At 60.2% G+C, this 27,394-nt stretch overlaps 3 protein-coding genes across 5 annotated transcripts; 2 read left to right on the top strand and 1 right to left on the bottom strand.

Moving 5' to 3' along the window:
* The first annotated feature begins 489 nt into the window (after window positions 1-489).
* LOC117649873 (bumetanide-sensitive sodium-(potassium)-chloride cotransporter) lies at window positions 490-23,040 on the top strand. Of its 3 annotated transcripts, XM_034393061.1 has the most exons (18): window positions 490-506; window positions 555-624; window positions 4,153-4,470; window positions 14,773-15,067; window positions 15,358-15,611; window positions 17,641-17,755; window positions 17,845-17,984; window positions 18,071-18,280; window positions 18,657-18,888; window positions 18,970-19,091; window positions 19,213-19,348; window positions 19,419-19,630; window positions 20,382-20,623; window positions 20,719-20,954; window positions 21,032-21,268; window positions 21,394-21,508; window positions 21,618-21,763; window positions 21,855-23,040. In XM_034393061.1, exons 3-18 carry the CDS (start codon window positions 4,162-4,164, stop codon window positions 22,100-22,102), a joined length of 3,249 nt encoding a protein of 1,082 aa, XP_034248952.1. In that variant the 5' UTR covers window positions 490-506; window positions 555-624; window positions 4,153-4,161; the 3' UTR covers window positions 22,103-23,040. The 3 variants fall into 3 exon arrangements, with proteins under 3 accessions (XP_034248952.1, XP_034248944.1, XP_034248959.1); XM_034393053.1 differs by lacking the exon at window positions 490-506 and having other exon boundaries at window positions 521-624; XM_034393068.1 differs by lacking the exons at window positions 490-506; window positions 555-624 and adding an exon at window positions 1,064-1,192.
* Window positions 23,041-23,484: 444 nt separating this feature from the next.
* On the top strand, window positions 23,485-25,853 carry LOC117650031 (adenosine kinase 2). Its single transcript, XM_034393291.1, has 8 exons — window positions 23,485-23,679; window positions 24,072-24,279; window positions 24,368-24,503; window positions 24,764-24,909; window positions 25,013-25,183; window positions 25,274-25,421; window positions 25,496-25,582; window positions 25,658-25,853. Exons 1-8 carry the CDS (start codon window positions 23,663-23,665, stop codon window positions 25,783-25,785), a joined length of 1,041 nt encoding a protein of 346 aa, XP_034249182.1. The 5' UTR covers window positions 23,485-23,662; the 3' UTR covers window positions 25,786-25,853.
* Window positions 25,854-26,120: 267 nt separating this feature from the next.
* Window positions 26,121-27,354, bottom strand: LOC117650077 (60S ribosomal protein L37a). Its single transcript, XM_034393370.1, has 3 exons — window positions 27,211-27,354; window positions 26,376-26,504; window positions 26,121-26,300 (listed from the first exon to the last, which is right to left on the bottom strand). The coding sequence occupies exons 1-3, from the start codon at window positions 27,211-27,213 to the stop codon at window positions 26,154-26,156; spliced, it is 279 nt and encodes a 92-aa protein (XP_034249261.1). The 5' UTR covers window positions 27,214-27,354; the 3' UTR covers window positions 26,121-26,153.
* Window positions 27,355-27,394: the final 40 nt, after the last annotated feature.

The following is a 27,394-nucleotide window of genomic DNA, read 5'->3' as shown; positions in this document are numbered from 1 at the left end:
AGGTGCGTCGTTCCTCCTGGGTGGCGTGGCGGCGGAACACACGTGCGGGCTGCGCGTCTCGCCGAGCGTCCAGCTGTCTGCGTGCGAACCGTGCGGACAGGTCCACTGATTCCGGGCAGTGCTTTTGTCGCCCTGTCTCTCTCGCTCTCATCGGACTCCTCGGGAGGAGTGCGAGAGGGACAGAGTAACGAGAGCACTGGTCGGAATCGGACTGCAGTGGGGCGCGGGGCGTGGCTGACGCCGTGGTGGGGACTCATCCCCGCGGCGGCGGCCTCGACGGGCAGGTCAAGGGTGCGTGCGCCGGGGCGTCTGTCACTTGGTGCGGCGTGCTGCGGTGTGGCCTAGGCCCGCCCGGCCCGTGCGCCGCTCCCCTCCACTGTGTCGGCGGTGGCCCAGTGAGAGAGTACTCAGTCCGCACCGGGCCAAGCCGACGGGTAGTACCGGGTGGCAGCGGCACACCGTGTTGGCCCGCCGCACCGGCCCGACGCACCACGCTCCACGCACGAGGCCACGACGACGGCCACGACGACGGCCACGACGACGGCCACGACGACGGCCACGACGACGGCCACCCCGCGAGTACCCGCCGCAGTGACGCAGTGAAGCAGTGCACCCCGCACAGAGGTAACCTAGGTAACCTAGGCGGGGTCCGCGTCCGCAGCGTGCCGTCCCGCTGCTGGAGCCTGGAGCGCTCGATGCGCTCGATCCGAGTCGTTTTGCACGTGCGCGCCGTGTGCCCTGTGCCGTGCTGGAGGCGCTCCCCGCCGTCTGAGAGCGCCCGCCACACCGCCAGTCTCCCCGCGGTCGGCGATTGGCGCGGTCGCGGTCGCACTGCCACTGACTGGAGCCTGGAGTGCGGAGTGCCAAGTGCTGGAGTGCCGGAGTCAGCGGCCCGGAGCTAGGCGCGCTAGCCGCGCTAGCCCGGACGGCCCGGACTTCCCGCGCGTGGCGGTGTGGTGGCCTCCCCGGCCACAGTAGCGCGCGGCCTGCGTTCGCGGCAGCCTGGCACGGTGGCGACCAGAGAGCACGGCTATAGCTTCAAGCCGGCGACCAGCCGGACTGTCATTGTCAGCGCGGTGGAGCGGCAGTGAGCCGTGGAGGGTGGACTCTCGGGTGGACTCCCCCAGCCGGAGTTCGACAGTGCGGCACACGGCGGCACAGGTGTTCCAACCTAAGCGAACCAGGAAGGAAGGTACTTATCGGCGGCCTTGCGTTGGGTCACCGCGTGCGCGGCGTGCGCGGCGAGCGCGTCAAGGGCCACGGGCCGCGGGCCACGGGCCACGGGCCGACGGGAAAGCCCGGCCCGTCACCTGAAGGACTCGCTGTATCAGTGAAAGCCTGCATATCAGCGCCCAGGGCCGTCCTTGCAGTGACGCCCCAAAGGTCGGCAGCCTTGGCGCCGTGTCCAAGAACACAATGGTGATGACGGCAGTGTGCTGGACTCGACATGCACCTCGCGTGTTAGACTGTGCCACTGCCATAGACTCCGAAAGCATTTATTTTTATCAGCCGTCTATTCGTTCCTTTCGTGAAAAATGACACATCAGTCACGTCCCGACAGCGCCGTTGCATAAGCCCAACCTGCGCACGACAACATTGGCGGTCATTTTTCCAAAACGTGTCCGGGCCGCGAGCTTCCCACCCACCCACGCACACTAGCAAACTTTCCGGCGACGGTCCGGGCCGTGCAACGACGCAACGCCGAAATAACCAGTCGGCCATCCAGCCCAGCTTTGTTGCACCGAGTGCACAGTGGCCGTGCCCCCGGCCCCCGGCTGCCCCCGGCCGCACACAACTTGTCAGATTATCAGCGGCCACTACATCAACTCCCCCCACCTGTTGCCTGTCGGCTACCCGAACCGCTTCGCACCGCCCGTCGCCCCGTCGTCGCTCGTCGCCATGCACAAGTAGTGCGTGGTGGAAATGACGGCCCCAGCAGCCTGAGGAGTCGTTATCGTCGCTCTGTCTCTCTCGCACCTATACGGGACGCCCCATTCGTGCGAGAGGGACAGAGCGCATCGTTCCGCGGCTCGTTAGTTTGGCTTTCGGTCGCTTCGGCGGCCTCAGCTGTCAGCCGCCTCATTGTCCCCTATTGGCTGTCGGTCACCAAATGAAGCGGCGCGCGCGATCCGCGTTTGGGGGGCCTGACGCGCCGGACGCACTGCCCAGTGCCGTCGCACTGCACTCGCACTGCACTCGCACTGCACTCGCACTGCACTCGCACTGCACTCGCACTGCACTCGCACTGCACTCGCACTGCACTCGCACTGCACTCGCACTGCACTCGCACTGCACTCGCACTGCACTCGCACTGCACTCGCACTGCACTCGCACTGCACTCGCACTGCCCGGCCGCTCGCGCGGTCCAGCCGGTTCAGCGGCGGCGCGGGTTCGAGTCCCAGCCGGATCGGACCGGACCGGCGGCGGTGCTTTTCTGCGAGAATCTCATCGGTCGGCCGCAAACCGCAAACGGCGCCGTATTCTCGCTTTATGTCCGCTTTACTGCGCAGCCCTTCGCGACCGCTACGCGTGCCCCGCCCCCCCAATCCGATATGGGGCTGTCCACATTCCACGTGACGCTGGGGTGAAGCTCGCTGGACCCCCTTCTCCGCGCGGCTTGACCTAACCTTGTTGTCACTGGATCCGCCACGCGCGCGGCCGCACCCTTGACTGCTGTTACGTGATACGTGGACGCCCCCTTATTAACCCAGCAACAGGGGGTCTCGCGGTCTCGGGGGGAGAGGGGATGAACTGCTCCCAGCCGAGCAAAGCATTGGGTTTGTCCCATTCTTCTGCCGTTGTTTTTACGCGAGCGGCGGCATCGTTAACTTAAACAAACTCGGTGCCGCCCGCCCAGTTCGCAAGGTAGCGCACGTCTCCCTCCAACTCGTGGGGCGCCCCCTCGGAGCGAGAGAGACAGGGCATTGTTCGGCCTGCAGGTGTCCGTCCGCTGATTACAAGCCGGGCCTCGCCCCTCGCAGTCATGCCGCGGCAGTTCGCAAGGCGGGGAGATGAACAGAGTCAACAGTGCCGGGGCCGCGGGGCCGCGGGGCGGTCTACCGAGAAAGCAGCGCGGCTGACTCAACGCCGGGGCAGTTGATCCGGGCCGAGTGGGCAGGGCAGGCCGGTCCAATGAGCCGCGAGCGCGCATCTTGCATCGTCGTACTATTTCGGTGGCCCGCCGAGGCGAGCCGAGCCCCCCGGGCTGCCCTGGGTGCCGGCGAGTGTTTGGCGAGCCGGCCTACTCTTTAATGGCCTGTGGGGCCTCGACTAGCCTCGACTAGCCTGGGCCACGCCGCCGCGCCGCCACGCCGTCCCGCCCTGCCCATAAAGCCTTATCTGTCTCTGCCGATTGGGCGGCGGGCTGGGCAGGCCGGCCGGGACAAGACACGCGGGGTAACGCGAGTCGAAGTCGAAGCCGAAACCGAAATCGCGCTGCCGAGCTGCCGAGCGAATTGGCGGGGCGGCGAGGCCTAGACCAAAGGCCAGCGGTCACCCCCGGCTGGCTTGCCGCTCCAGCGGCCAGCGAGGTGCTGCTGCGGCGCTGCGGGGGGCGGAGGCCGGCCCGCGGTGCACGCGCGTGCTCGTGTTGCCTGCCGCCCAGGGGCTCCTCTCTGGCCGCTGCATCGCGATGCCGCACCCAGAGGCCGCGCCGCGCCCCGCCACGACCAGCCTCGTCCAGCCTCCCCGCTCCAGCGCTGCAGCGCTCCAGCAGCCTCGCTCCGGGTCGTTCCGGATCGAACCCGATCTGCGGCGGCGGCCGTGGCGGGCCGTGGCGCGGTGGCGGTGGGTCAGTGGCGTGCGCACGCCGCGCAAGGCGTGACGTGACGCACGACGCATGTCCGAAACCACAATCCCCGGATTATGGCCGAGGAGGGCGAAGCGAGGTTGGGGCAGGTTGGCTCCAGCGGGTCGGCGGGCCGGCCTCTACGCGCGCTCTCAAATTGAAATGATAATTGCGATGAGACCAGCCGGTCGGCGTTGGGCCGAGGCCGGGGCAGGGCCAGCAGGGCCGGCAGGGCCGCTGTGCGGTGCGAGTGGACGGTGGCACGCCGGCACGCCCCCGCCGAGTCTGGCCGAGGCCTGGCCGAGGCCCTGCTGGCCGTGGCCGTGACCCCCGCCAGCGTACTGACGTCGCCTCTCTGTCTGCAGCGCAGCAACATGTCGCGCTTCTCTGTGAGCCACCCCGAGGACGGCGACGTCTCCCGGATCCCCGACGTGCCCGAGAACGGCGTGCTCGAGATGCGCCGCCACGACACGGCGCCCACGCTGCAGATGAGCGTGGAGACCGACCTGGACCTCTTCTCCGCCGCCTCCACCACCTGCCTGTACGACGTGGGATGGCGGCAGCAGCGGCGGCGGTCTCTCGTCCAGCTCACCCGCGAGGCCCTGCCCCGCGTCGACAACTACCGCAACGGGCCCAAGAAGAGGCCATCTCTCGGCGACCTGCACGACTGGCACGGACAGGGGGTGAGTCCATGTAAACAAACACGGCCAATCGGTCTGCACGAGTCCTCTGTGGTCCAGTAGGCCACCACGCCACCGGGAGGGGCTGGCAGCGCGCCAACAACATAGCTCTGTCTCTCTCGCGCGGCCCACCCTCCGCCCACGCTGGATCACGTACTCCACGTGTGTGATCTCGTAAACATAGAGAAGAACGGACCCGATGCGCCACTGCAGCCGGCACGGCTGGCACACCCGCTTTTGCGTGGCGGAAACTATTTTTCTCTGAGTACTTCTCGCGCTCAATGTACTCGCGACTTGAGTGTCGGCGAGGCGTGGCACGGCGTGGCGTGGGTGGCGGCTTGTGGCAGGCCGGGCCGCCGCCTCGCATAGTTTCGGCGTCCTCTACCCGCGTGCCGCGCCGCAACTACTGTGTCGGGATGAGCCGAGACGAGCCGCGTCGCTCGTTCCATGCAGTAATTATCACCTGCCAGTTTGACTTTTAGCACTCTTTTTGTAGCTCGGTTTGGTGGTTGGTGAGACTTGGCGGACTTGGCGATACCAATCAGGCGCACGTAGGATGCGGTCGGCGGTCGGTTTGGAGGTCCGAGGGGACGCGGGCAGCGAGCTGGGAGCTGGGGCCTCATCCCGAGAGTCATTTTCGTCGCTCTGTCTCTCTCGCACCTATACGAGACGCCCAAGAGTGCGAAAGAGACAGAGCGACGAAAACGACTCTCGGAATCAGTCTGCTGGGGCTCGGCGAGGGTACTGAGGTTGCGCTGGGTGGCGCTGCGTGCGGCGGCAGCATTTTTCAGCGGCTCTGACCAGATCCACGACCCACCACTGGCAGGCGAGCCAGGCGAGCCAACAGGGCCATCCATCCAGCTCCGGGCGACTCCGGGCGACTCCGGGACACACACAAAGACGCGGGCGCCCCGCCCCAACCCCGCCTGTTGCCACATCGCGGCGAGGGTGGGAAAGGGGAGGGGGTCGAACGCGGGCAATAACGCAAGACTACATGCAGGCAGGATGAAAGTCGCGAATTCTTTTTATTTCGGCGCCACGAGAGAGGAGCACCTCGAAGAAAAAAAGCGGGTGCCCGCGTTGGCGAGTTGGGTCGAGGAAGACTGGCGCGCGGCATGGCGTGGCGTGGCGTGGCGTGGCCTCCTGAATAGACGCGCTGCCGCCTGCCAGGAGTGCCGGGCCATAGAAGCCTCCTCGCGGACAAGGCCGTGAACGTTCTGCTTTCAGGAGGCCAGGCGGCCTGGCGGCCAGCCCCGCGCCTCATGGCCCTCACGCCCTTCATGCTCGCGCAGTGCCATTCCGCATTCCGCCGGTAGCAGCCGAAGGGCCGCCGAAAAACCGAAGGGCCGCCGAAGAACCGAAGGCCGTGGCGTCGGCACAGCCGAGGGCGTGCGTGAGTCGCCTTTAAAACCGTCAAAAAGCTGGGGTACACTCCGCCACTCGCCACTCGCCGCCGCCCCAGCCGCCGCCTCCGCCTCAGCTGCCGCCTTCACCCCCTCCCGCCCCCGGACGACCCCTGCCGTGGAGAGGGCAGGCCGGCCGCGCGTCTCGGCGCACGTTGGGTTGCCGCCTCCACGGCGGCGGCAAGCGCTTCGCTCCGACGCCCTTCTGCGCTTTCCTCGTCGTCGTCCTCGTCGTCGTCCTCGTCGTCGTCCTCGTCGTCGCCGCCGTCGGGCGGGGCGACCGCAGCACGTACAGCACGCGCGCTTTGCCTCACGGTCAATAACAGTCATAACGGGACCGAATTCGGAGCGCGGACCAACGCGCCAATTTCTGTGTGTGATTAGGTCCCTGCTTGTGGGCGTGAGTGCATGTGCGTGTGTGTGTGTCGGTGGGTTTCTGTTTTCCTCCGCGCGGCGCGAACGGTGTGGATGCCACTCAGAGAGAGAGAGAGGAGAGATCCCCTCGCGGACTAGGTAGCACGTTTTACGCACACTTTCACACACTGACACGCAGGCGCAAACAAAAAAACACACGGACAGACACGCCCACAGTCATAGACCCCCGAACCGAAAGAGAGAAAGAGAGAAAGAGAGAGACGGGAGAGATGGGCGTAGTTTCGCGAGCGGGTTAATGACACACTGTGGGCGCGCAGGTCCCTCGCTCGCGGGGCTGTCTCCGGCCGAGCGATTCGGAGGAGTCGCTTCGGCGCTCCGTCTTCGTCGCTCTCATGACACTCTCCATAAGTGTGCGACAGAGACAGCGAAAAACCGCTCCTCTGGATGCTCGGCTGCTCGGCCGGGCCGACACAGACAGCAACGCCTTGGCGCCTTGGCCTCGCCGGGCAAAGCGGTTTTCGAAGCAGGCGGGAGGAGCAGAACCGAGTCTGTCCTGCCTCCATCTCTTCCTCTCTCTCCCTTTCCACGGAAGAAAAAAAATGAAAGAGTGTAGGGGGAGGCGCTCAGCAAGTGATGTCCTTGGACCAGTCGCCTTTCTTTATGGCACAGTGATGGAATACGGATGGGATCTGTGTTTGTATTTGAAGACATGTATGTCATTGACCCTCAGAATCGATTCGAAGGGAGACTCTCTGTGGGCGCGCACACACATACACACACGGTCTCACGCGCTCACACACACACACGCACACACACACACAGACGCGCGCGCACGCACGCAACACCTACATCCGACGACAACACCGCTGGCGTGCGTGGCCGACGGCAGAGAGTGATAAAAGTTGGGGCAAGGCTGTCCGACGCTGTCCGTATGGAGATGGAATTAGCGAGGCGAGCGGGTCGGGTCGCCTTGGGTCGCCTTGCCGGCTGCCGGCTGCTACCTGTCACGGATACTGTCGTCGCTCGTGACGCAATAATGTGTATCCGTTAAAATGGGAAACAAATGCAAGGTTTTTTGGGTCAGTAAGCAGGTTTTCCGTGATGATGTACTCGCCGAAGCCGAAGCCGACCCCGTGGCAGCGCCAGGCTTCCAGCGGCTTCCAGTCGCAGCAGCGAACGGTGCGGTGCCTCTGTTGACAGGACACGCGAGTGTGAAAGTGTATGGGTCGTACGGGTTGGCGAGTGCGCTGCCATGCCGCGGCCGCCCGCAGGATGATTCACTCAATGGCTCGCTTCCGGCAATTAGCAAAGCGGGCCAATCCGACCGAACAAAATTGACAGGAGCGTTGTGGTGGCGGAGGCGTCCGTGTGAGTGGTCCTGGTTTTTACACGCGCCTGCTCGTGTTTTGTGTTGCTCCTTTGTCGGGGCGGCAATTACAATCGCCCGACGGATTATCGTGGGAATGACACAACTTCCTCGGCGCGGGGCGGCGCGGGGCCTCGTCAGAGGCGTCAGGAACACGCTAGCGTCGCACCGCGCGTCGCACAGTGGGCCAGAAGACCGGTGGGGGCGGTCAAAATCCCGGACGCGTTTTGAGCGCCAGAGTCGCTAAATGGGACCCGAACCGAACTTGTGACAATACCAACCGTAACCTAACCTAACTCGAGTACTCGGAATTCTTTGAATGAGTCGCCGGCGAAGGATATGCACTGATAAACTGCAAGGCCCCGCCTCGAAGAAGGTGCAGCCAAATCCTAGCGGGATCACCGCTGGGGCTCCCAGCCTGGGAGTGCCGCTTGAAGAGACGATACGGGCGAAGCCCGCGCAGGGGCACGTCGAGGGAGGCGTGGACAGAGACTGTGTTTCCGGGATTGTTGAAAGCCGAAGTGGTGGACACAACTCCGAAAAACCTGCTGCACGCGTGGTCGTGGTGCGTGACGATGATGAGTCTAACAGAAACAACACGGAAACGGAGGCGGAAGATCACACCTCTGTCACGGCGGTTATTAGAATACACAATCGCGGGCCTCTTGTTTGTGGTTGCCCAACTAACCAGCTTCAAGTGGGGCCTAGGTGTGGGCGTGGGCCGTCGCCGCGTCGCCGCGTCGCCGTGTGAACGGTCACCTTATCACAAAAGCGGCGCCGGGCCATGCCGGGCCATGCGGGGCCCGTGGGCGGCGTAATCACATTCACGCCCCGGGAGCGACTGGGAGCGACTTGGAAACAATTATCCGAAAACGCAATCTCGTCTCGTTAGCGCCGTGTCGCGTGCTGCCGTGCTGCGCTGTGCTGCGCGCTGTGCCGGGCGGGTGGCAGCACGGCAGGCGGCAGGCGGCAGGCTCCACGTGGAGGGCCGAGACCTTGGGCAGGGCGGCAGGGCAGGGCAGGGCAGGGCCTCGCTGGGGTGCGCGCGGCGACCGCACAAAGGACGCCGTTCTGCACGCCGCCCCGCGCCCTAGCCCTGCTGTTCCTTGGCAAATCAGTCACGTCGGACAGCAGCGAGAACGAGAAAGGGCCGACAGCGCGGTGGCGTTGTGGCCGCGGTGTTGCAGCGCGCTGCGCGGTGGCGCGGCACGCGCACACTAGCGCACACCTGTGCGGGTCACAGCCGCCTTCGCCTTCGCGCGTCGCCAACCCCCCGCGCTCGGCCGCCGTGCTCCCTCCGCTCCGTGCTCCGTCCGCTCCACCCGCCCGGTTCCGTCGCTCCTCCACGCTCCACCCCGCTGCCCGGGTGCCGGGTCCTGGTGGTTCTGGGAAGAAGCGGCATCAAACGCCCCGCCGCGTCGCTGCGTCGCCGCGTCGCCGTCGCCCCGTCCGAGAAGACGCCGGCCGGCGCGCGCTCGACCACTCCGGATCAAACCCGCCTCGGGCCGTGCCGGGCGGGCGTCGGCGTCCCGGCCTGGGTGCCTGCATTCATGGGGGCGCGGGGGAGCAGCAGGGGCGGGGCCAGCAGGGCCGGCAGGGCATGGCCGAGGGGAGCTGGGGGCGTGGGCGTCAAAGTGGAACATCGTTGGCAGTGTCTCGGCGCCGGCGCTGCTGCCCCGCCAGGACAGCGGCAACTCGCCCGACCCGCGGCGGCAGTTACGCCCTTGCGGCCGGCAGGCCTGACGGGCTGACGGGCTGACGGACGCCCCGCGAGCGCGCAAAGTGGCTGTGCGGGCAGCCGCGCCACGCCGCGCCACGCCGCGTCGCCGGGATCCTTCGAAAAGGAAAATGGATGACGCCTTTATTAAACATGACAATCACGATCGGACGGACAGCTCGGCTGCGTGGTGGGCCAGCGCAACGGCCAGCCCGCCCATCGCCATGGCAGCGCCATGGCAGCACCAGCACGGCGCCGACGTCGCGCGCTGCAAGCCGCACGCACGCCTTGCACACATTGACGCCGACCCCAAGGCTCCAACGCTGATGTGCGAGCGACCCCTGCCCCTCCCACTGGGCCAGAAGGCGTGTTTTGGCAGCAGCATTGATGCATTTTGTTTCATGCTCTGTAATCCCTGGTTTGCTCGCAATCCAATACATGTAGCTTCCTCGGTCGGCGGTCGTGTGTTCGATCTGAGCCGAAACGTTTAGCAATAGGACTGATGCGCGCGGACGTGTGTCCCCGCCCCCGTCCCCGCCCCGGACTGGTGCTGGTGCACTGCGCGCTCGACTGCGCGCCTCGTCACGGCAAATGCTTCGCCTAAGGCCCATGCCTCACAGCCCCGGTGTATTTCGGAGGGGCACTGCGCTTTGCAGCGCGGGCTCCGCTAGCGAACGCCCCCGGCAACACCACAGCGCCCTGCACCTCCCCGTCGAAGCGCCGCGCCGCGCGGCAGACGCGTTTGTTCCCCGGCGCGGTTTCGCTTTTGTACTTTACGCCATTTTTAACTGGCCGTTCGCTGCCTCACAACCGCTTCCCTTTCTGTTGGCGCGGAAAATGTTGCAGCAGCTCCGCCGATAGGAATCAGGTGCGCCAAAGTTGGGGCTCCGCCTCGGGCTCTGCTAATGCAGCCGGAATGCCGCACCAACTTGAGCAGTGTGTCTGTCGGGTGACACACTGGGCGCGTTTCCCTAAATGCGGCGGCGTTCGCGCTCGTGACCGTGACTTGGTAAGCGTGCCCGCGCCGCGACGCGGCGCGGCAAGTCGTCAGGGAACGCTGATTCCGAACCGCGCGCGCGTCGCTCTGTCTCCCTCGCACTCTTGGAGCGCGCCTAGGGGGGGCCGAGAGAGAGACGCGTCCTTCCGTGTGCCGTGTCCTATGGCCTCGTTTGGAGGCTAAACGCCGCCCGCCGGCACGTCGTGTCGTCCAGGGCCGCGCGGGGCCAGGAGCCAGGAGGGCCAGGAGGGCCAGGAGGGCCAGGAGGAACCGGCAGGAGGTGGACGATAGAGTGATGACTGACGGCAGCCCCTCCCCCTCAATGGGACCAAGAGTCCATCTGACGTGCGCGACGGCCGTCTGAGTCGGGCTGAGTGGCGGCGACCCCGAAGCCTCCACGACGCCACGCCCCTTCGGCGTGGGATAAACGAACCAAAAACGGATTTGGCGGCTCGTTGTGCCCTGCCCGACGGGCGGCAGGGTGGTCCCGAGGAAGGCGCGTCGCGCTGTCTCTCACGCACCCCTACGGAGCCCCACACGAGTGCGAGAGAGACGAATGCTGCTCACGGAAGTGCGGTGGCGATGCAGCGGCAATCAGTGCCACGCCGGGAATAGACGGACGCGGCAATCGAGCCGCGTCGCGCCGAGTGGCCATACACTCCACAGTAGCGAGTGGCTCGCGAAGCGATAAGGTGAGCGGCCGGACCCAGCCCATCAGGCCGAGCAGGCCGAGCTGGCCGACCCGAGGGGCCGAACTGGAACGAGCCAGACCGGGAATGAAATGGCGCGGCAGCGCGGCAGGACCGGCGGGACCGGCGCCTCGAAGGACACCAAGGCGTCCAAGGCGTCCTAGCGGGCCAACGCGGGGCAAGGCGGGGCGGGTCGTGGTGGCCAGTAATGAGCAGCGGGGCGGCGGGCCGGGCCGGGCCGCGGCGTCTTGTCAAGGCTCGTTCTGATAGCAGCCGTGGAGCCACTGGCAGCCACTGGCAGCCACTGGCAGCCACTGGCCGGCAAACGGCGCCGGGAAGAGGCGCCACGCCACGCCCCGCCACGCCCCGCCCCGCCCCGCCACGCCAAGAAGGTCCTCAAGGACTAGAAAGGCCGCGAGGTCCTCGGCCACCAGGACGTGGAGGCACCGGCGGCGACCTTGACCGGCAGTGCCACAACTGTGGATCCGCGCGTGTCCTTCCGAAATTTAGAACAGTTGGGCAAGGCCGACCGGTGAATCCTCAACGGAATTAAGGAGCTGCTGTTTGGGCTGTTAACGCCATAAAGGTCAGCTGAAGTCAGATTCTTGGTAGAATCTCAGCCACACTGAAAGTTTCTCTCCGTTCCGTGTGGTGGCCCATGGTATGGGGGCGGCCTGCGGCAGGCAACACTTATTGAGCATTTGATGCCCCATTACGACCCGTTTCAACATCGGAAGTGTATTCCTGAGGCGCCAAGGAGGGGGTACCCGGCCAGATGCTTGCACATACACACTGTACCGCAGGGTAGGTGGGGAAGAGAGGGGGAGGCGATTTGAATATGTGAGTCTGTGTGTGTGATACTGATGATCTCGCGTTTTACGCGCAGTCGTTTTGGTAGTTGAGTGGAGTGAGAACTGGGCCGCTGCCGCCGCTGCACTGCTGAGTCGCTTGTGACGCATGGTCGTGTTTAGTGGCTGCGGATGACTGCCGGACAACACGTGTCCGACGTGTCCGTCCACTCTCTAAGGACGAGGGGCGCGTAGTCCCGGGGACGGGTTCACAGCCGACGGAGAGACGAATCTGGACACAATCCCCGATGGGACAGAACAACAAGAAATGCGTGTGCGCGCGTGCGTGCTCACATGACGCGGAGCCTGGCAGTCTGGGAGTCACTTCACTGTGACGGCGACCTGCCCACGCCCCGACCGGTGAGGGGTGGATTAACGACCTGCCGTAATCGCACACACACACACACACACACACACACACACACACACACACAGACACGCACGCGTTCGCACGCGTTCACCTCTTTGGTGACGACGCGGCAGCCACTATCTCGAGTTGCCTCTGATTCCAAGCCGGGATAGAAGATTCAAGGTGAAGAAGCAAAGCCGTGGCGGCCAACCCCTCGGCCTCGCCCTCAGCCCTCCCTGTGGTGACACTGGGGACGCACCGCGCACCCCACCCCTCGGGCTAATCAGCCAAACGCCCCCTCGGCGCGCCGCCCCTGCCGCCCCTGCCGCCGGGCCGCCCCACCCCGAGCGATGACGACGTCCTGTCCGTCGGCAGAGGGAGGCGGCACGGCGCGAGGCGGGGTGGGGCGTGGCGGGGCGTGGCGGGGCGTGGCGGGGCGGGGCGGGGCGGGGCGGGGCGGAGCGGGGCGGGGCGGGCCCAGCGTGGGGGGCGCGCGGCGTATGGCGGGGCGGCCATGCGCTTCGCTTTGCCTTGCCGCCTTGCCGCCTTGCCTCGCTCCGTGCCGCCCGGCGAGTGCTGCTCGAGTAGCCAGACGAGCCACACGGGTAGGGCACGGCCGGCACGCACTGCGCGGCCTCCTCGCCGCGACCGCCCCGCGCATCGCGCACCGCGCACCGAGCACATGGCCAGCATGGAGGGCGACGCGACGCACGCCGGTATCATGCGCTCCAGCACGGACGGGCGCGCGCGCAAGAAGAGCACCGCCACCTTCAACCTGCCCAACAACGCCGGCGATGGCGACGGCGGCAACGCCAACCCGTACGCGGGGCGGCGCGCGTCGCGGCGGGCGTCGCAGAGCGCGTGGAAGCGGCGCATGTCGTTCGCCGCCCTGGGCGAGGTGCTGCCCTCCCTGGACCTGTACCGCCTCGGACACAACCGGAAGAAGCGGCCCTCCATCGGCGAGCTGCACGGCGACAGCGCGGCCGGCGCCACCGCGGCCTCGGTGAGCTGCCCCTCCGGCCCCTCCCCTTCCTTCTGCCCTCCGCGGCGACGCCCTGCATGGCGACGCCCTACATGGGGGTCGTTAGGCCGGCAATCGGGCGCCACAGGCTCTAACGAGGCCGCGACCTTGAACCGGCCATGCCAAGAGCCGCCGGCTGGAATACTCCGAGTCCGGTGCCCGCTGCCGCCCGCCGCCCGCCGCCCGCCCGTCAACAGGTGTCCCGCGCGCCGAGCCCGGGCGAAGCAGCGCACGGCCGTGGTGGCGGTCCTCTCCAGTGATAATTCCCCAACCATCCCGGACCGGGCAGGGCCGGGCTGGTTTCAATTTCGATTCCAGCGACGGTGGCCCCGCTGGGATGGCCACGCCAAACGAGCCCCGCGATTTAACCACTTTACGCGCGGCATTAAAACGCCATTTAAATTAAAGGCTCGCAGATAAGCCAATGCCCCGAACCACCAGGGCACCGCCCCGGTTTCTTGCAAACGCGGGCGAAGGCCAAGGCGAACGAGAGCGAACGACACCGCCAATGAAATAATTGTCCCGCCCTCGGCCACTTCGTGGTTCGCCACTTTGAAGAGCTGATTAAATCCATCTCGTGCAGATGTCCTGTTCGGGCGGACGGACACACGCACGCATCACGCTGCCCTCGGCACGCTGCCCTCGGCGCGCGGCACGCGGCGCCTGCAAGTGTGCCGCCGTGGCGCGTCGCGGGGCTGGGGCTGCGGGTGGGGGAGCGCAGCACGCTGTCGCTCTCCTGGCTTGGCGGCGCTTCGCGGAGCTTCGCGGAGCTTCGCGGCAGCGCTGGCTTGTGTCACGCACGCGGCTGCACGCGGCGCGCAGAGCGCGCACGCCGCCTCCCTCCAGCCCCTCCTCTTGCGACATGCTCACCTTGCCCATTGACTGGCGCGCCGTCGGACCGTCGGACGTTCCGCCGATCGTCCACGCCGACTGGCCGGCCCAGGCCGGCCGCCCGAGGAGGGACTCGGCTGCAAACTGCAAAAAAGACAACGGAATAAACTGCAACAATGGCGGCGCTTTGCGACGCCGCTCTCGGTGATTACCACTCTCGAGACCGCGGGATTAGGCTTATCGCGTGCCTGTGGATTAGGCTGGCGTGCCTCCGCGGCCCTACACCGCATTTGCATATGCGTTTCTGGGTCTGCGGGTCTAGGGCGCGCCGGCCCGGCCTTGGGGGCGTGGCGTGGCTGGCCGGTGTCCACGTCGGCCAAGGTCGCCAGAGTCTCCAGGGAGGCAGCGAAGGCACACTCGTCGCGCACTCGGAATGAGAGTTTTCTGAGACTAACTTCCGTGAGGGCAGTCGTGGTGTCGCGGGTGCGGACTTCGTCGGCATGGACTGTGGCGGCAGGGCGGCCACCCCAGAGCACGTCACGTCGGAGGACTCGGCGGCCCGTGACGCGGCGCGGCTACGTCGCCGCTTGTTTGCGCGGCTGACGGCTCCGTGTTGCCGGGGCACGCGTGTTGCGACGGCCCTCGGCCCACGCTGCTTTTGCTGCTTTTGCTGCTCTTGCTGAAGGCTCACCCTATTCACCTGTTGCAGCGTGACGATGGCGACCCGGCCGCAGGCGGCGGGGGCGGCGGAGGCGGCGGCGACCTGGAGGCAGCAGCCAGCGCCGGGGACGGCCACGCCGGCATCAAGCTGGGCTGGATCCAGGGGGTGTTCATCCCCTGCCTGCTCAACATCTGGGGCGTCATGCTGTTCCTGCGGTTGGCCTGGGTCGTGGCGCAGGCCGGCATCTTCCAGTCCCTCATCATCATCGGCATCTCCACCATCGTGTGCGTGCTCACCACCCTGTCCCTGTCCGCCATCTCCACCAACGGCGAGGTCAAAGGAGGTCAGTATGGCTGCCGCCTGTCCACCTGTCGGCAAATGACAACACCCCAGGCAACCCAGGCCCAGGCCGGACGCCGCGACTTGCGGCGGTGTGAAGGGCCGGGGCGGGCCGGGCCAAAGCGCCCGGGCAGCGGGCAGCCACCCCGCACGCCTGTGTGGCGGGACTGCCTACCCTGAGCGCTGCAGGCGCTCCGTGACTGCCCTGCAGTGCAGTGGCCGCGCTGCGCGGTGCGCTGTCCGCGGTTCCCGCTCCCGTCGCCATTTTCAAACCCTCCCTCCGCTTGCTTCCAGGCGGCATCTACTACATCATATCTCGCTCGCTGGGCCCCGAGTTCGGCGCGTCCGTGGGCGTGGTGTTCGCCTTCGCCAACGCCGTCGCGGCCGCCATGAACACCATCGGTTTCTGCAGCTCCCTCAACGACCTTCTCAAGGAGCACGGCCTCAAGATTGTCGACGGACACAACAACGACATCCGCATCGTCGGCGTCCTCGCCATCCTCGTCATGATCGTCATCTGCGCCGTCGGCATGGAGTGGGAGTCCAAGGTAAGACCCATCATTGAGGCCGCGTTTTATAAGGGCTCGTATACTTTGGCGACGTGTGACGTCACGGCGAGCGGGTCGGCACCACCCCGGTGGGGACCGGGGGGCGGGGTGGGGCGGACAGAACGCTTTATTGTCGCGGACGGCTCGTCGGGCTCGCGGGGGCTGTGGACGTGGTGGACGTGGTGGACGCCACCCCAACCCCCCTGGTGGCAACGCCGCCACCACCACCCCCGGCAGCGGCCACCCTCGCGGCCATATGTCTTTACTGACACGGCCTGGCTGCCTGGCCGCTGGCCGCCTGGTAGAGGGTGACATGCGACCCGCCCCGCCAGCCCCGCCAGCCCCGCCAGCCCCGCCCTTGGCCGCCGTGCTGGTCGTCGCGGCTAGTCGCGGCGTGTCCACGCGTACTCTCGGCGTTACACCGCGCCTATGCTTCTCACGACGGAGCGCCTGGAGTCACGTGCCGTGCAGTCCAGAGCCACCCCTTGACGACGGGGCGACGGGCTGGCGGCGCGTCGTCCACCCTATGTTGCTTATAAATAGCAGCCGTCATGAGTGTTGTTCGCGCGTCGCACCGCCGCCCCGCCACGCCCCGCCCCGCCCCGCCACGCCCCGCTGCACGCGAGTCTCTACGGGACGGGCCGACGGGCGGGGCGTTCCTCCCTCCTCGCCCCCGCCACGGTCAAGGCCGGGCCGAAGCTGGCGTCGGCTGGCGTCGTCGCGGACGTGAGGCCACTGTCGTCAGCCGGACGGCCCGGAGCGGACAAGCAGGGTGCGTGTTTATCGACGCACTGCTTGGCGCACGTGATCGTGTGTGCGTGTGAGGGGGAGGGGGAGAGGGAGGGCGCCACTTCGCCGCTCGGACTCGTCCGCGAGGTCCGCGGCGGCGTCCCCGCCACAGGCCCCCGCAGGCCGGGACAGCGCGCAGGCCGCGGTCCAATAACGCCGCAATGAAGCTAATGGAAATGGGAAGAGGCGCGGCGTTAACCGGCTACCAGGCCTGGCAGGGCAGCAGACTGATTCCCCGCGGCGTTTCGCCGTTCTGTCTTCCTCGCACCCACGCGGAACGCCCCAAGGCGCGAGAGAGACAGAACGACGACAGCGGTCGGTCTGCAGGCCAAAGATTGTCTCGGCACACAGCACGCGCGCGTTTACCCCGGGAACACATGACCCTCCTGGTGCGGTGCGGCGAGGTGCTTTACCCCTGGGCGACCTGTGACCCGCCGCCCGCCGAGCACGGCAGCCAGCACGGCCGGGTCGGGTCGGCCACGACTTGCACTTGGGCAAGTGACAGGGCAGGGCGGGCGTAGGTCATACGTGCTGCTACATAATACGCGTGTCATTAACGCGAGTCAACACGCACCGACGTCGTGCAGGGCGGCAGAGCGCGCGCACACACACCGCCACACCGTGACTCGGTCTTTCTGTCTCTCTTGCACACACACACACACACTGGGTCAGTGGCGGCCCGCGGCGCGGCCACCACGGCGCGAACGCTGTTAAAGTTTTACGAGTCCAGCCTGCATCGCCGTCACGGCCAGTGTCGCGAGTGTCGCGCTGTCCCGTCGGATCGGAGTGCCCATGTAATGCGCTATGATGGACCGACCGGCATTTCACCACCGTAACCCCCACCCCCTCCACTTGGCGGAGTATGGACACAACGCAAGCCGACAAGCACTTTGGCCGCGGATGCAGGGCCTGTCACCATCGGGCCAGGTGGACGACGCGTGTTGTGGCCCCACCCGTCTTGCAGGGCGAGCCGCAGCCGCAGGTGGCAACCCTACAGATGTTGCGGACTTCCGGACTGCACCACTAAGCACTGCAGTGCTTCCACCTGGTAGTGGATTTCGAAAGTCTTGGACTACAGGATTGCCAACTTCGACAGACTGGGTGTGGGCACTAACTACTATATAGTTCACCCTAGGCCCAGCAGGCCCAGCAGGCCTCACACTCAGGGCGTCCTGTGAAGACGGGGCCGCCAACCTGTCCTACGCTCACTTCATTTAAAATGTGCCTTTTGTTTCTGCAGGCGCAGAACTTCCTGATCGTCATCATCGTGGGGGCCATCGGCATCTTCGTGGCGGGTGCCATCGTGGGCCCGCGGAGCGACGAGGAAGTGGCGATGGGCTTCGTGGGGCTGAGCAGTGAGTTCATGTCGGCAGCAGAGCGCGCCGGGCAGGGCGAAGCGAGGCGAGGGGTGGCATATTTTGAGCGTTTTACTTTCCTCCCACAGCGAAGGCGTTCGCGGACAACTGGGGCCCCGACTACCACGAAAGCGAGGACGTCATGCACAACTTCTTCACCGTCTTCGCTATCTTCTTCCCTTCGGTTACGGGCATCCAGGCTGGCGCCAACATCTCCGGCGACCTCAAGGTGACGCATAGCAAGTTGAAATAACTGCCTGACTTCGCCTTTCCCTTGGCCGAGATGCCTCAACGTGGATATTTGGCGGCCCGCAGGACCCAGCCGGCTCCATCCCCAAGGGCACCATGCTGTCCCTGCTCGTGTCCATGGCCTCGTACGTCCTGTTCGTGCTCATGGCAGGCGCGTCCGCGGTGCGCGACGCCAGCGGCAACGTCACCGACCTGGTCAACGGCTGGCCCAGCAATGCATGCCGCAACGACACCGCCGGCCTGCACTGCGAGTTCGGCCTCGGTAACAGCTACACGGTGAGTCTGTCCGGTCTTCCCTCGTCTTCCCTCCAAAATGACATGTTTTGCGGAAGCTCACTGGCCCCCTGGCCCTGCAACGGGTCCGCGCGATTCACTGCCGGGACGAGTCGACGATGGAAGCACTCCGCACGTCGACGGCCACGCTCCGCCCCGCCCCGTCCCGTCCCGTCCCGTTCCCGTCCCGCCCCGTCCCGCCCCGCCCCGACCCGCGCGGCCGCGGGCTGCTTGTTACGCTAGAAATAGCGTGGCCGGCAGGCGGCAGGGCCAGCGCGGCCCGGCCCGGCCAGCCCCTCGGGCGGCACAGACAGAGGGCTTGCTGGACAGCGGCGTAGATCGACTGCCAAAACCAACGACCGCGTGACGTGTGTTGCAGGCCATGCAGCTCATCTCGTGGTACCCACCGGTCATCTACGCGGGCTGCTTCGCGGCCACGCTGTCCACGGCCCTCACCAACCTGCTGTCCGTGCCGCGCCTCATCCAGGCGCTGGGCGTGGACCGCATCTACCCCGGCCTCATCTTCTTCAGCAAGGGCTACGGCAAGCACGGCGAGGCGTACCGCGGCTACGTGCTCACCTTCTTCATCTCGGCCGTGTTCCTGCTCATCGGTGAGGTCTTGGCGCAGGCAGGTTATGCGTGGCGTCCGCGGGCTGTACTGTACTGTACTGACGACGACGGTCCTTTTGCAGCGGATCTCAACTTAATCGCGCCGCTCATCTCCAACTTCTACCTGGCGTCGTACGCGCTCATCAACTTCTGCACGTTCCACGCCGCGCTCATCAAGCCGCTCGGCTGGCGGCCCACCTTCCGAGTAAGCACCGCCCGCAAGCACCGCGCAGCGCCGCGCTGACCTGGCCGAGCACCTGGAGGTCGCGACGTCGCGACTGACCGGCCTGGCCATTAAAGAAGCTAATCCTTTTACTTGCCCGCAGTACTACAACGTGTGGCTCAGCCTCCTGGGCTTCGTCATGTGCATGGCCATCATGTTCCTCATCGACTGGATCTCCTCCGTCATCACCCTGGTCGTGATATTCGCGCTGTACCTCATCGTCGTTTACCGCAAACCAGGTTCGCACCCTTTCCCCTTGAAACGCTGGCACGGCGCGGCTCTGTCTGACTTGCTGTTCACTGTCCGCAGACGTCAACTGGGGCTCGTCCACGCAGGCGCAGACGTACAAGACTGCCCTGAACACGGCCTACCGACTGGCACACATCGGCGAGCACGTCAAGAACTACCGGCCGCAGGTGCTGGCCCTGTGCGGGGCCCCGCGTTCGCGACCTGCCCTCGTAGACTTCGCCAACCTCATCACCAAGAACAACGCCCTGCTGGTGTGCGGGGAGATCGCCAACGTAAGTCTGCAGGCCATGTGCTGGAGTCGGCCGTGCGGCCTTGCACTGATGACCGAGAGTGACTCATGAGAAACTGGTGTGGAACAGGGTTGTTAAAGTTAATTTAACGATTAACGACGATAATCGATTTTCGATAAGTTAATTTAACGGTTAACGTTAACTCGATAACATCCTGCAGACCAGTTATCGTTATCGAGTTATCGTTAACACGATTCTGGTTAACTTATCGATTAACTAAAGTAACTAATTCCCCAAAACTTACAAATGCACGCAAAATTTAAACAAAAAAGGTTTCTGACCTTCGTATTTTGGCGCCGCTGGCACTTCGCCGTGCCCCGACGGTAGTGGTAGTCAAGCCAGTACTGGGTGTAAGTCATCGCTAGTCACTTACTAACGCGCTTGTCAGTCAGTATAAGTTTGTAGAATTTTAAATTTTGATCTTTTTAACTCTATATTCCTAGTTGTCTTTATTTTATCATTTAAAGATTGGTAATGTACACATATTAGTCCAATTAGACACCACTTTTGAGCATTTAATGTTGTTTTTGTTGATTTTCCTTCATTCCCTCATCCTTTTAAAAAAAGTTAGTTACTTTTAACGATTTTCGTTAAAAGTAACTTATCGATAACTCGATAACGTGGCCGAAAGGTGTTAACGTTAAATAGTTATCGTTAACAGGGGTCGAAAATTAACTTAACGATAACTCGATAACCAAAAAAATTAACTTTAACAACCCTGGTGTGGAAGCAGGCGTCGCTGCCGCACCGCACGCGCCTGGAGCTGGCGCACAACGCCAACTTGTGGCTGCGCTCGCGCAAGATCAAGGCCTTCTACTCTCTGGTGGACGGGCTGCGCTTCGAGGAGGGCGCCAAGGCCCTGCTGCAGACGAGCGGCATCGGCAAGCTCAAGCCCAACGTGCTGCTGATGGGCTTCAAGTCGGACTGGAGGACCAGCAGCGCGGCCGACCTGCTCGCGTACTTCAACGTGCTGCAGTGAGTGGCGGACGTGACGGACGTGGTGGATAAACAGGCGTCTTCTTTCCTTTGGCCCTGCTGGTATTCGAACCGCGGTCTTCTCTTGCTCGCAGCGACGCGTTCGACAACCGAGTTGCGGTGGGCATCCTCCGGCTGGCCGACGGTCTGGACTACTCGCGGCTGTTGGAGAACGACAACTTGAACGGGTCCTCGCTCAACGACCTGCAGTCCACTCTCACGCTGTCCGTGCAGAACCTGGGCATGCTGCACAACGCCGACTCCAACCTCAACATCTCCTCGCTGCCCGGCGCGCGCTCCGAGGCGTCCCTCGCCGGCCTCCACGTCAACGGTAAGCTCGGCCTCCGCCAGCCCACTGCTACCCAACAACTAAACGCTGAGCACGACTTGGACGACGCCTCGTTCCAGGTTCGACAGTGTTCCCGTCCGAGAGCCCCAATGCGACCAAGCGCAACGCCAGCAGCCCGCTGCACAGCATCCTCAAGATGAAGAAGAAGGCCGCCTCGCAGCAGGTGCTCAACACGCCGGCCAACATGGCCGTGTCGTCCGTGCCGGTGCCCATGGACGAGCTGGCCAAGATGACACAGTTCGAGCGCCGCCAAAAGAAGGGCCACATCGACGTGTGGTGGCTCTACGACGACGGAGGTAAGGGGCGAGGCAAATTCCTCGCCTGGCTGCGGGCTGCGCGGGGCTGCGCGCTGTGCGCCCGGTGGGTAGGCCACCCACCGTGCTCCCCGAGCGCGCCGCTCAAACAGCCTTTCTGTCGACAGGCCTCACCATGCTTCTGCCCTACATCATCAGCACTAGGACGACGTGGGCCAACTGCAAACTTCGTGTGTTCGCGCTCACCAACAAGAAGCACGAGCTGGAGGTGGAGGAACGAAAGTACGTAGGCTCGTGCATTTGTTTGTCATTGAATTGGAGTTTTGTCATTCACAATGTCCTGGGAGATGTTCTGCGAATGCGTTGTCTGACCGACACGGTGTGTTGACAGCATGGCCAGCCTTCTGTCCAAGTTCCGGATAGACTACTCCAGCCTGACCATGATTCAGGACATTTCCGAGTCCCCCAAAGAGGAGACGGTCGCCATGTTCAACAAACTCCTCGATGGCTTCCGCGAGGAGGACATGAAGGATGGCGGTAAGTTGCAAACCCTTTTGGTCCTCTCACTTGCCTCCCCTTGCATTCGCGCTTCCAAGCCAAACCGCTAACGACTTGCTGTGATTCGCAGACTGCGTGGTGACGCAGGCGCAGATGGAGGCGCTGCAGGACAAGACGAACCGCCAGCTGCGGCTGCGCGAGCTACTCCTGGAGAACTCCAAGGACGCGTCCCTGGTCGTCATGTCGCTGCCCATGCCCAGGAAGGGGCTGGTGTCCGCCCCGCTGTACATGGCCTGGCTCGAGATGCTGACCAAGGACATGCCACCCTACCTGCTCGTCAGGGGCAACCACACGTCCGTGCTCACCTTCTACTCGTGAGGCGTTGCAGACCCTCGGTCTGTGCAGCCTGTCCCTGGTCACCGCGGGCACCGCGTGGCCCTCCACGCACTCCAAGGCCTGGGCGAAGGAGGCTGGGATTTCCCCGGAAACGAACTGACCGACCGACGGACCGAGCCTCCATGTGATATAGCGCACGCCCCGCTCCCCCAAGCGCAGGCGCCGAGAGGGACGCGACGCGACGCGCACCGTGCCTACCTTGCCTACAAGTTTCGTTTTCGTAGTAAATCATAGTTAGTGTCGTCGCACAAAGACAAATGGGTGCGAAGACCTATTTTTATTATTATTGTATATCGTCATTTTATTTTATTGTGTAATTTTATTGATTCCATTCGCCACTCCGTGGATGCCGTCGCGGCCTCGTGCTTGCACTTGTAGCAGAAAGCGGAAAACGCGCTGCTGGCAGCCGGAAGGCCTGTGCAAGGGAGGGTAACGGCTGGCAAGCGGTATGCTCCTGCCAGTGACAGTCTAAGTGAAGGCATAGGCATCCCAACTTGCTCCACGTTTTTTCTTTTCAGGAATTGATGTGCCAAGCTGCGTAGTCAGGAGTTTATAAGTGTATGTATTTTTTAAGAATTGTGCGCTCAATAATTTTCAACAACGAATGCGCAACAGAGATCTATTTATTTCACTTAGATAACTTTGAAACTTAAATAGACTGTTAAATCTCCACACCATTGGTAGCTAAGCTGTAGCTTAAGCCGACAAATGAATCAGTATTCTGGAAGATAGAATTATTTTCCTCGTGTACATGTTGTAAATATGAATGAATGAAAGTATGTGTATGTATGTGTGTTATATTATGGGAATAGTGTCCTCCCCCAGGAATAATATACACAAATGATAGTCTTAATGTATGAGATTTTACCCATATCAGATTTCAATGTTGTCGTGAACTATAATAAATGAAACATAACGTCTTGAAGTTTTATTCCATCCCGAGCCATTCACTTTCTCGAATTTTACTTTGCAACTTTCACGTAGGATTTTACAACCAGCTATGATTCTATGCCCGTGAGGCGTAACCAAAAATATGTATTCTGAGTAAACGACTGTGTCTCCATGGTGCACGGCCTCGTCTCTCCAACAAAACACGAATAAATACAGAATTCACACCTTTGACATATATATATATATATATATAGACATATATATATATTGTTCTCCAATTTGGACTTCCATTTTTAATTTTGAAAACAAGGCTCGTTGCCGCGTACTGTATATCTTTTGACATGGAGACATACATACTAGCTTAGTGTATTGTCTCCATGCTTTTGAAATTGCCGCACTGTCTTACTAGAGTCCTACGCGCGAGGCTACTGCCACTGCCGGCCCCCTCACCCCTCCGCGCCGCGGCCCCCCTTCCCCTTTCCCCAGCACAGCACATGTACAGACCGCCGTCGCCGCCCGCGTCGCATTTTAATTTCGAAGTATTCAGTTCGTCTCTGGCTTGCCAGCTGATAAGTAAATCTGCGTCTTAAAGGAAAGCTTGTACCCGTCGGTTTGGACTAGGACACGTAGAGCATTACCTCTGCTCCCAGGATGTCTTCTGACTTGAAGTGAGAACATTTTACTTAACCTGACCTTTGTGCCTCAATCTTGTGTTTGTTTAAATTTGTTTACCGGATGACCTTGTTATCATAATGCTGTCTCTGAAGTGATCCATCGCCCTGTGTTTGGTGCTTTTTACTGACGTTTAAAGTTCAAATATCCAATATTTTTTCTTAATTTATCAGTCGTCTATGATCTTCCATTGCACTTAAAAAGTTTTAATACTCGAAGGAGCGTAGTGCAGAGATTCACCACCCTCTAAAAGCGTTCCACTCTATTCTTAAAAATTTGAAATGTTTGCCTATTTAGTCTCTAAAATTTAAGGAAAATATCTCCCAAGTATTGTTTTAATAGTTCTTCGCAGAGATTGTCCACTAACAACCGTGTATTTAAATTTCAGAGACGGGACGCTACTTGGCTTTGGAAATCCATTGCTTGATGTTCTTGCCACGGTCACTCCTGATTTGCTAACAAAATACAATCTGAAACCAAATGATGCTATTTTGGCTGATGATTCACACAAGCCACTCATACCCGAGATGGTTGAGAAGTTCAAAGTAGAGTATATTGCTGGAGGATCTGTTCAAAATACACTCAGAGTAGCTCAAGTAAGTTTGAAATTAAGCCTTATTTGCTCCTTTCTTACTTTGTCCATTGCAAATATTCAATATTCTTTAACCTATGCCTTTTCATTAGTGGATTTTGAAAAAGCCCAACGTTGCTGCATTTTTTGGCTGTGTAGGCCGTGATTCCAACAGTGAAATTCTTGAAAAGAAAGCAAGAGAAGCTGGAATCAATGTTCAGTACCAGTACAGTGACTCACTTCCAACAGGTAGGCAACTATTATTTCTAAACTTTTGCTATTTCCATTTTGAAAATGGTTTTCTGGCACATTTATCCCTTTGGAAAACAAATATTTTGTTGTTTTGAATGTTTTTAGAGGGCGTATATTGACCTTGAAAAATGAATTATCTTCTATGTCTTATCTCTTCTCTCCGTGACGCTACATAAGTCAAAATACTGAAGTCAGTTCACTGACCGAAGTTTTTCATACTTTGATAAGAAGTTTATGAGGTTGTGTTTTGTTTTCAGGAACTTGTTCGGTTTTAGTGACTGACAATGGCCGTAAGAGATCATTGGTGGCAGATCTATCAGCTGCCAACTGCTTTACTACAGCCCATATTCAGAAGCCAGAAAACAAGCAATTAATTGAGAATGCCAAGTTTTTCTACATTTCTGTTAGTGTTCTTTGCCTATGACATGTGTCAACTGCTTCCCATTTAACTTTTTTTTCCTGTCCTACTTCGATGTTTCATCAATAATTGAATTCTTCATTTGTAGGGCTTCTTCATGACAGTTAGCCAGGAAACAATATTGACTGTTGCCAAACATGCCCATGAGACAAGTAGAACATTGGCAATGAATTTAAGTGCTCCTTTTATATTCCAATTTTTCAAGGACGGTATGATGGCAGCGATACCATATGTGGACATTCTTTTTGGCAATGAAACTGTATGTTCATCCCAAAGACATTTCTGGTCTCAGCTAATTCTTTACTAAATTATGTTCTGGTCTTATTTACTTGTTTCCTAATGTCAACAGGAAGCTTTGACTGTAGCTAAAGAGCTCAATTTCGGCACAACAGATATCCAAGAGATAGCTGTGAAAATTTCTGAATTGAAAAAGGAGGGATCCAAGCCAAGAATGGTCATTATCACACAAGGCCATGATCCCGTCATACTTGTGAAAGGTAAGTAAATTTTTTATGCTAAGATAGTTCTTGTTCTAAATGGGATTATTGCATTGGACAAATTTCTTGTTTAGGAGGAACTATCAAAACTTTTCCAGTAGAACAAATTTCAGAATCAAAAATTGTTGACACTAATGGAGCTGGAGATGCGTTTGTTGGAGGTAAGTATACATTGAATTTTCTCTAGTGCAACATCTCTGTAAGGATGGACTTTTATTTCATTTTAATGCTTCTAGGATTCTTGGCTCAGCTAATCCAAGGCAAAGAATTGGATGCCTGCATTAAATGTGCCATCTGGAGTGCTACTCATGTGATTCAGCAATCCGGCTGTGCCTTTGATTCCCACATCCATTATTTTGGTTAAGAAACAGATATGTTAAATATCAATGAAATGAATCAAATTTGTAATAAAATACATTTAGCTTGTATCAATCCTGAACAACTTATTTTAACATTGGCCCTGAATGAAAAAATATAATTCTACAAAACATTTGTATGAATGAAAATGCCAGGATAGACAACTTTTACCAATCACAACACAACAAGGACTTCAAAATTTCAGAGGAATGATTCTTTCCCTCCCAGACTAAACTTTACTTAATGCCAGAAGATGCTCGAACTTGTTTGATAGTAAATAAGCAGTGTCAGAATATGAAAGGAACATATGCTTATTCAATTGAAGGAAAAAGACCGGCGAGATTAGTTTTTTTTTAAAGAGTAAGTTTAATATTACTAGTGGTCGGCAACATCCCTCAATCGTCGGACAGCAGAACGCACTGAAGCTGCAGCAGTGGTGGAATAAACCCAGGCGCCTCCGGCAACTGTGCGCTTGCATCGCTTGCACGACCAAATGCCAACACAACTCCTCTTCATGGCGTCCTAGAGCAGAGACAAATGTCTTGAAAGGTCTACAAATGACAAGTAAGATAATAATAGGGTCAAAGTGCCACATACCTTGCCACAGAAGGTGCAAGTGTATTTGGAGTGCTGGGTCACCTCCATCTTCTTGACCATCTTACGGAGTGAGGCACCATAACGGGTACCATATTTACCACAGATTCCAACCTTCTTGGTACGCTTGGCCTGAAACACACATACACATGCACATGTCATTAACATAGAGTGAGGTCATTATTAAAAGAAAGAAAAGGTATGCTTTTAGCATGACAAGCGTAACATTGGACTCCCATCCCAGACTCCAACATGGAGATAATGCTATGTGATGGACGTAACTATAGGGAGAGCTCCTAACGAAAGTAAATTAATTTCCAATTGGCAAAGCAGAAATCAGTCACAAGGTTTATTGCAGAAATTCGAAACAACTCAAAAGGCAGCCGAAGAGTGTGTCATGGATGAAAATAAGGACTCGAAAATGGCAAATAAGCTCTGCGTCAAAAATGCAAACCAGGGCTCAAATTGGAAGAATGTGTTTAAAGACCGGCAGTACGGAACGCATGCGAGTGAGGTTAGGTGACAAGACAACAAAACATAGGCGATACGTGAGCTCGAGGATGTATAGTACGTTAAATATGGTATATGTAGATTCTAAATGTAAAAAATTGCACGTGTAAGAAAGAAGGTGGGTTCAAGATAGATTTGGATTGAGATTACGGGCCGCAAGGACCGACCCGTGTACAGGTTTGAGGTAAACAAATCCCGTTCTCATACATCTACGTTCGGATTTTCAGCATAACAGGACGCTCAGCGAAGCATAATATTATCTCATCCAGAGGGAAAAATGTGACAAGTAGAAAACTGAGGCCGATTCTTTCGGATATTTGACACATACCATTTTGACGAGATTTGGTGTACGCCTAGTCCACCGGAGAAAGAGCGGAAGTGAACTCGGCGAGACCTCAGCAAGAGGAAAATGAGGAAGAAGAAGATGGCTGGTCGCTTCTCAAAGCAGTATCCAGAGGGCGCTGAAAACATGTTGGCGGTTTCATTTGAAATGCACCGTGAAAGTGTCGTTT

The sequence above is a fragment of the Thrips palmi genome, unplaced genomic scaffold, assembly GCF_012932325.1.
Source record: "Thrips palmi isolate BJ-2018 unplaced genomic scaffold, TpBJ-2018v1 HiC_scaffold_10, whole genome shotgun sequence".
Classification (NCBI taxonomy): Eukaryota; Metazoa; Arthropoda; class Insecta; order Thysanoptera; family Thripidae; genus Thrips; species Thrips palmi.
This window is presented reverse-complemented; position numbering and strand designations above follow the sequence as displayed.

Bases quoted from the DNA above. Each gene is read 5' to 3' on its own strand.
- LOC117649873 (XM_034393061.1), top strand. From the start codon at position 4,162: ATGTCGCGCTTCTCTGTGAGCCACCCCGAGGACGGCGACGTCTCCCGG. The intron at 17,985-18,070 runs GTGACGCATAGC...GGCGGCCCGCAG, and splicing joins ACATCTCCGGCGACCTCAAG to GACCCAGCCGGCTCCATCCC. The intron at 19,349-19,418 runs GTTCGCACCCTT...CACTGTCCGCAG, and splicing joins CGTCGTTTACCGCAAACCAG to ACGTCAACTGGGGCTCGTCC.
- LOC117650031 (XM_034393291.1), top strand. The intron at 25,184-25,273 runs GTATGTTCATCC...TAATGTCAACAG, and splicing joins TTCTTTTTGGCAATGAAACT to GAAGCTTTGACTGTAGCTAA. The intron at 25,583-25,657 runs GTAAGTATACAT...TAATGCTTCTAG, and splicing joins TGGAGATGCGTTTGTTGGAG to GATTCTTGGCTCAGCTAATC.
- LOC117650077 (XM_034393370.1), bottom strand. The intron at 26,301-26,375 runs GTATGTGGCACT...TCTCTGCTCTAG, and splicing joins CTTGCACCTTCTGTGGCAAG to GACGCCATGAAGAGGAGTTG.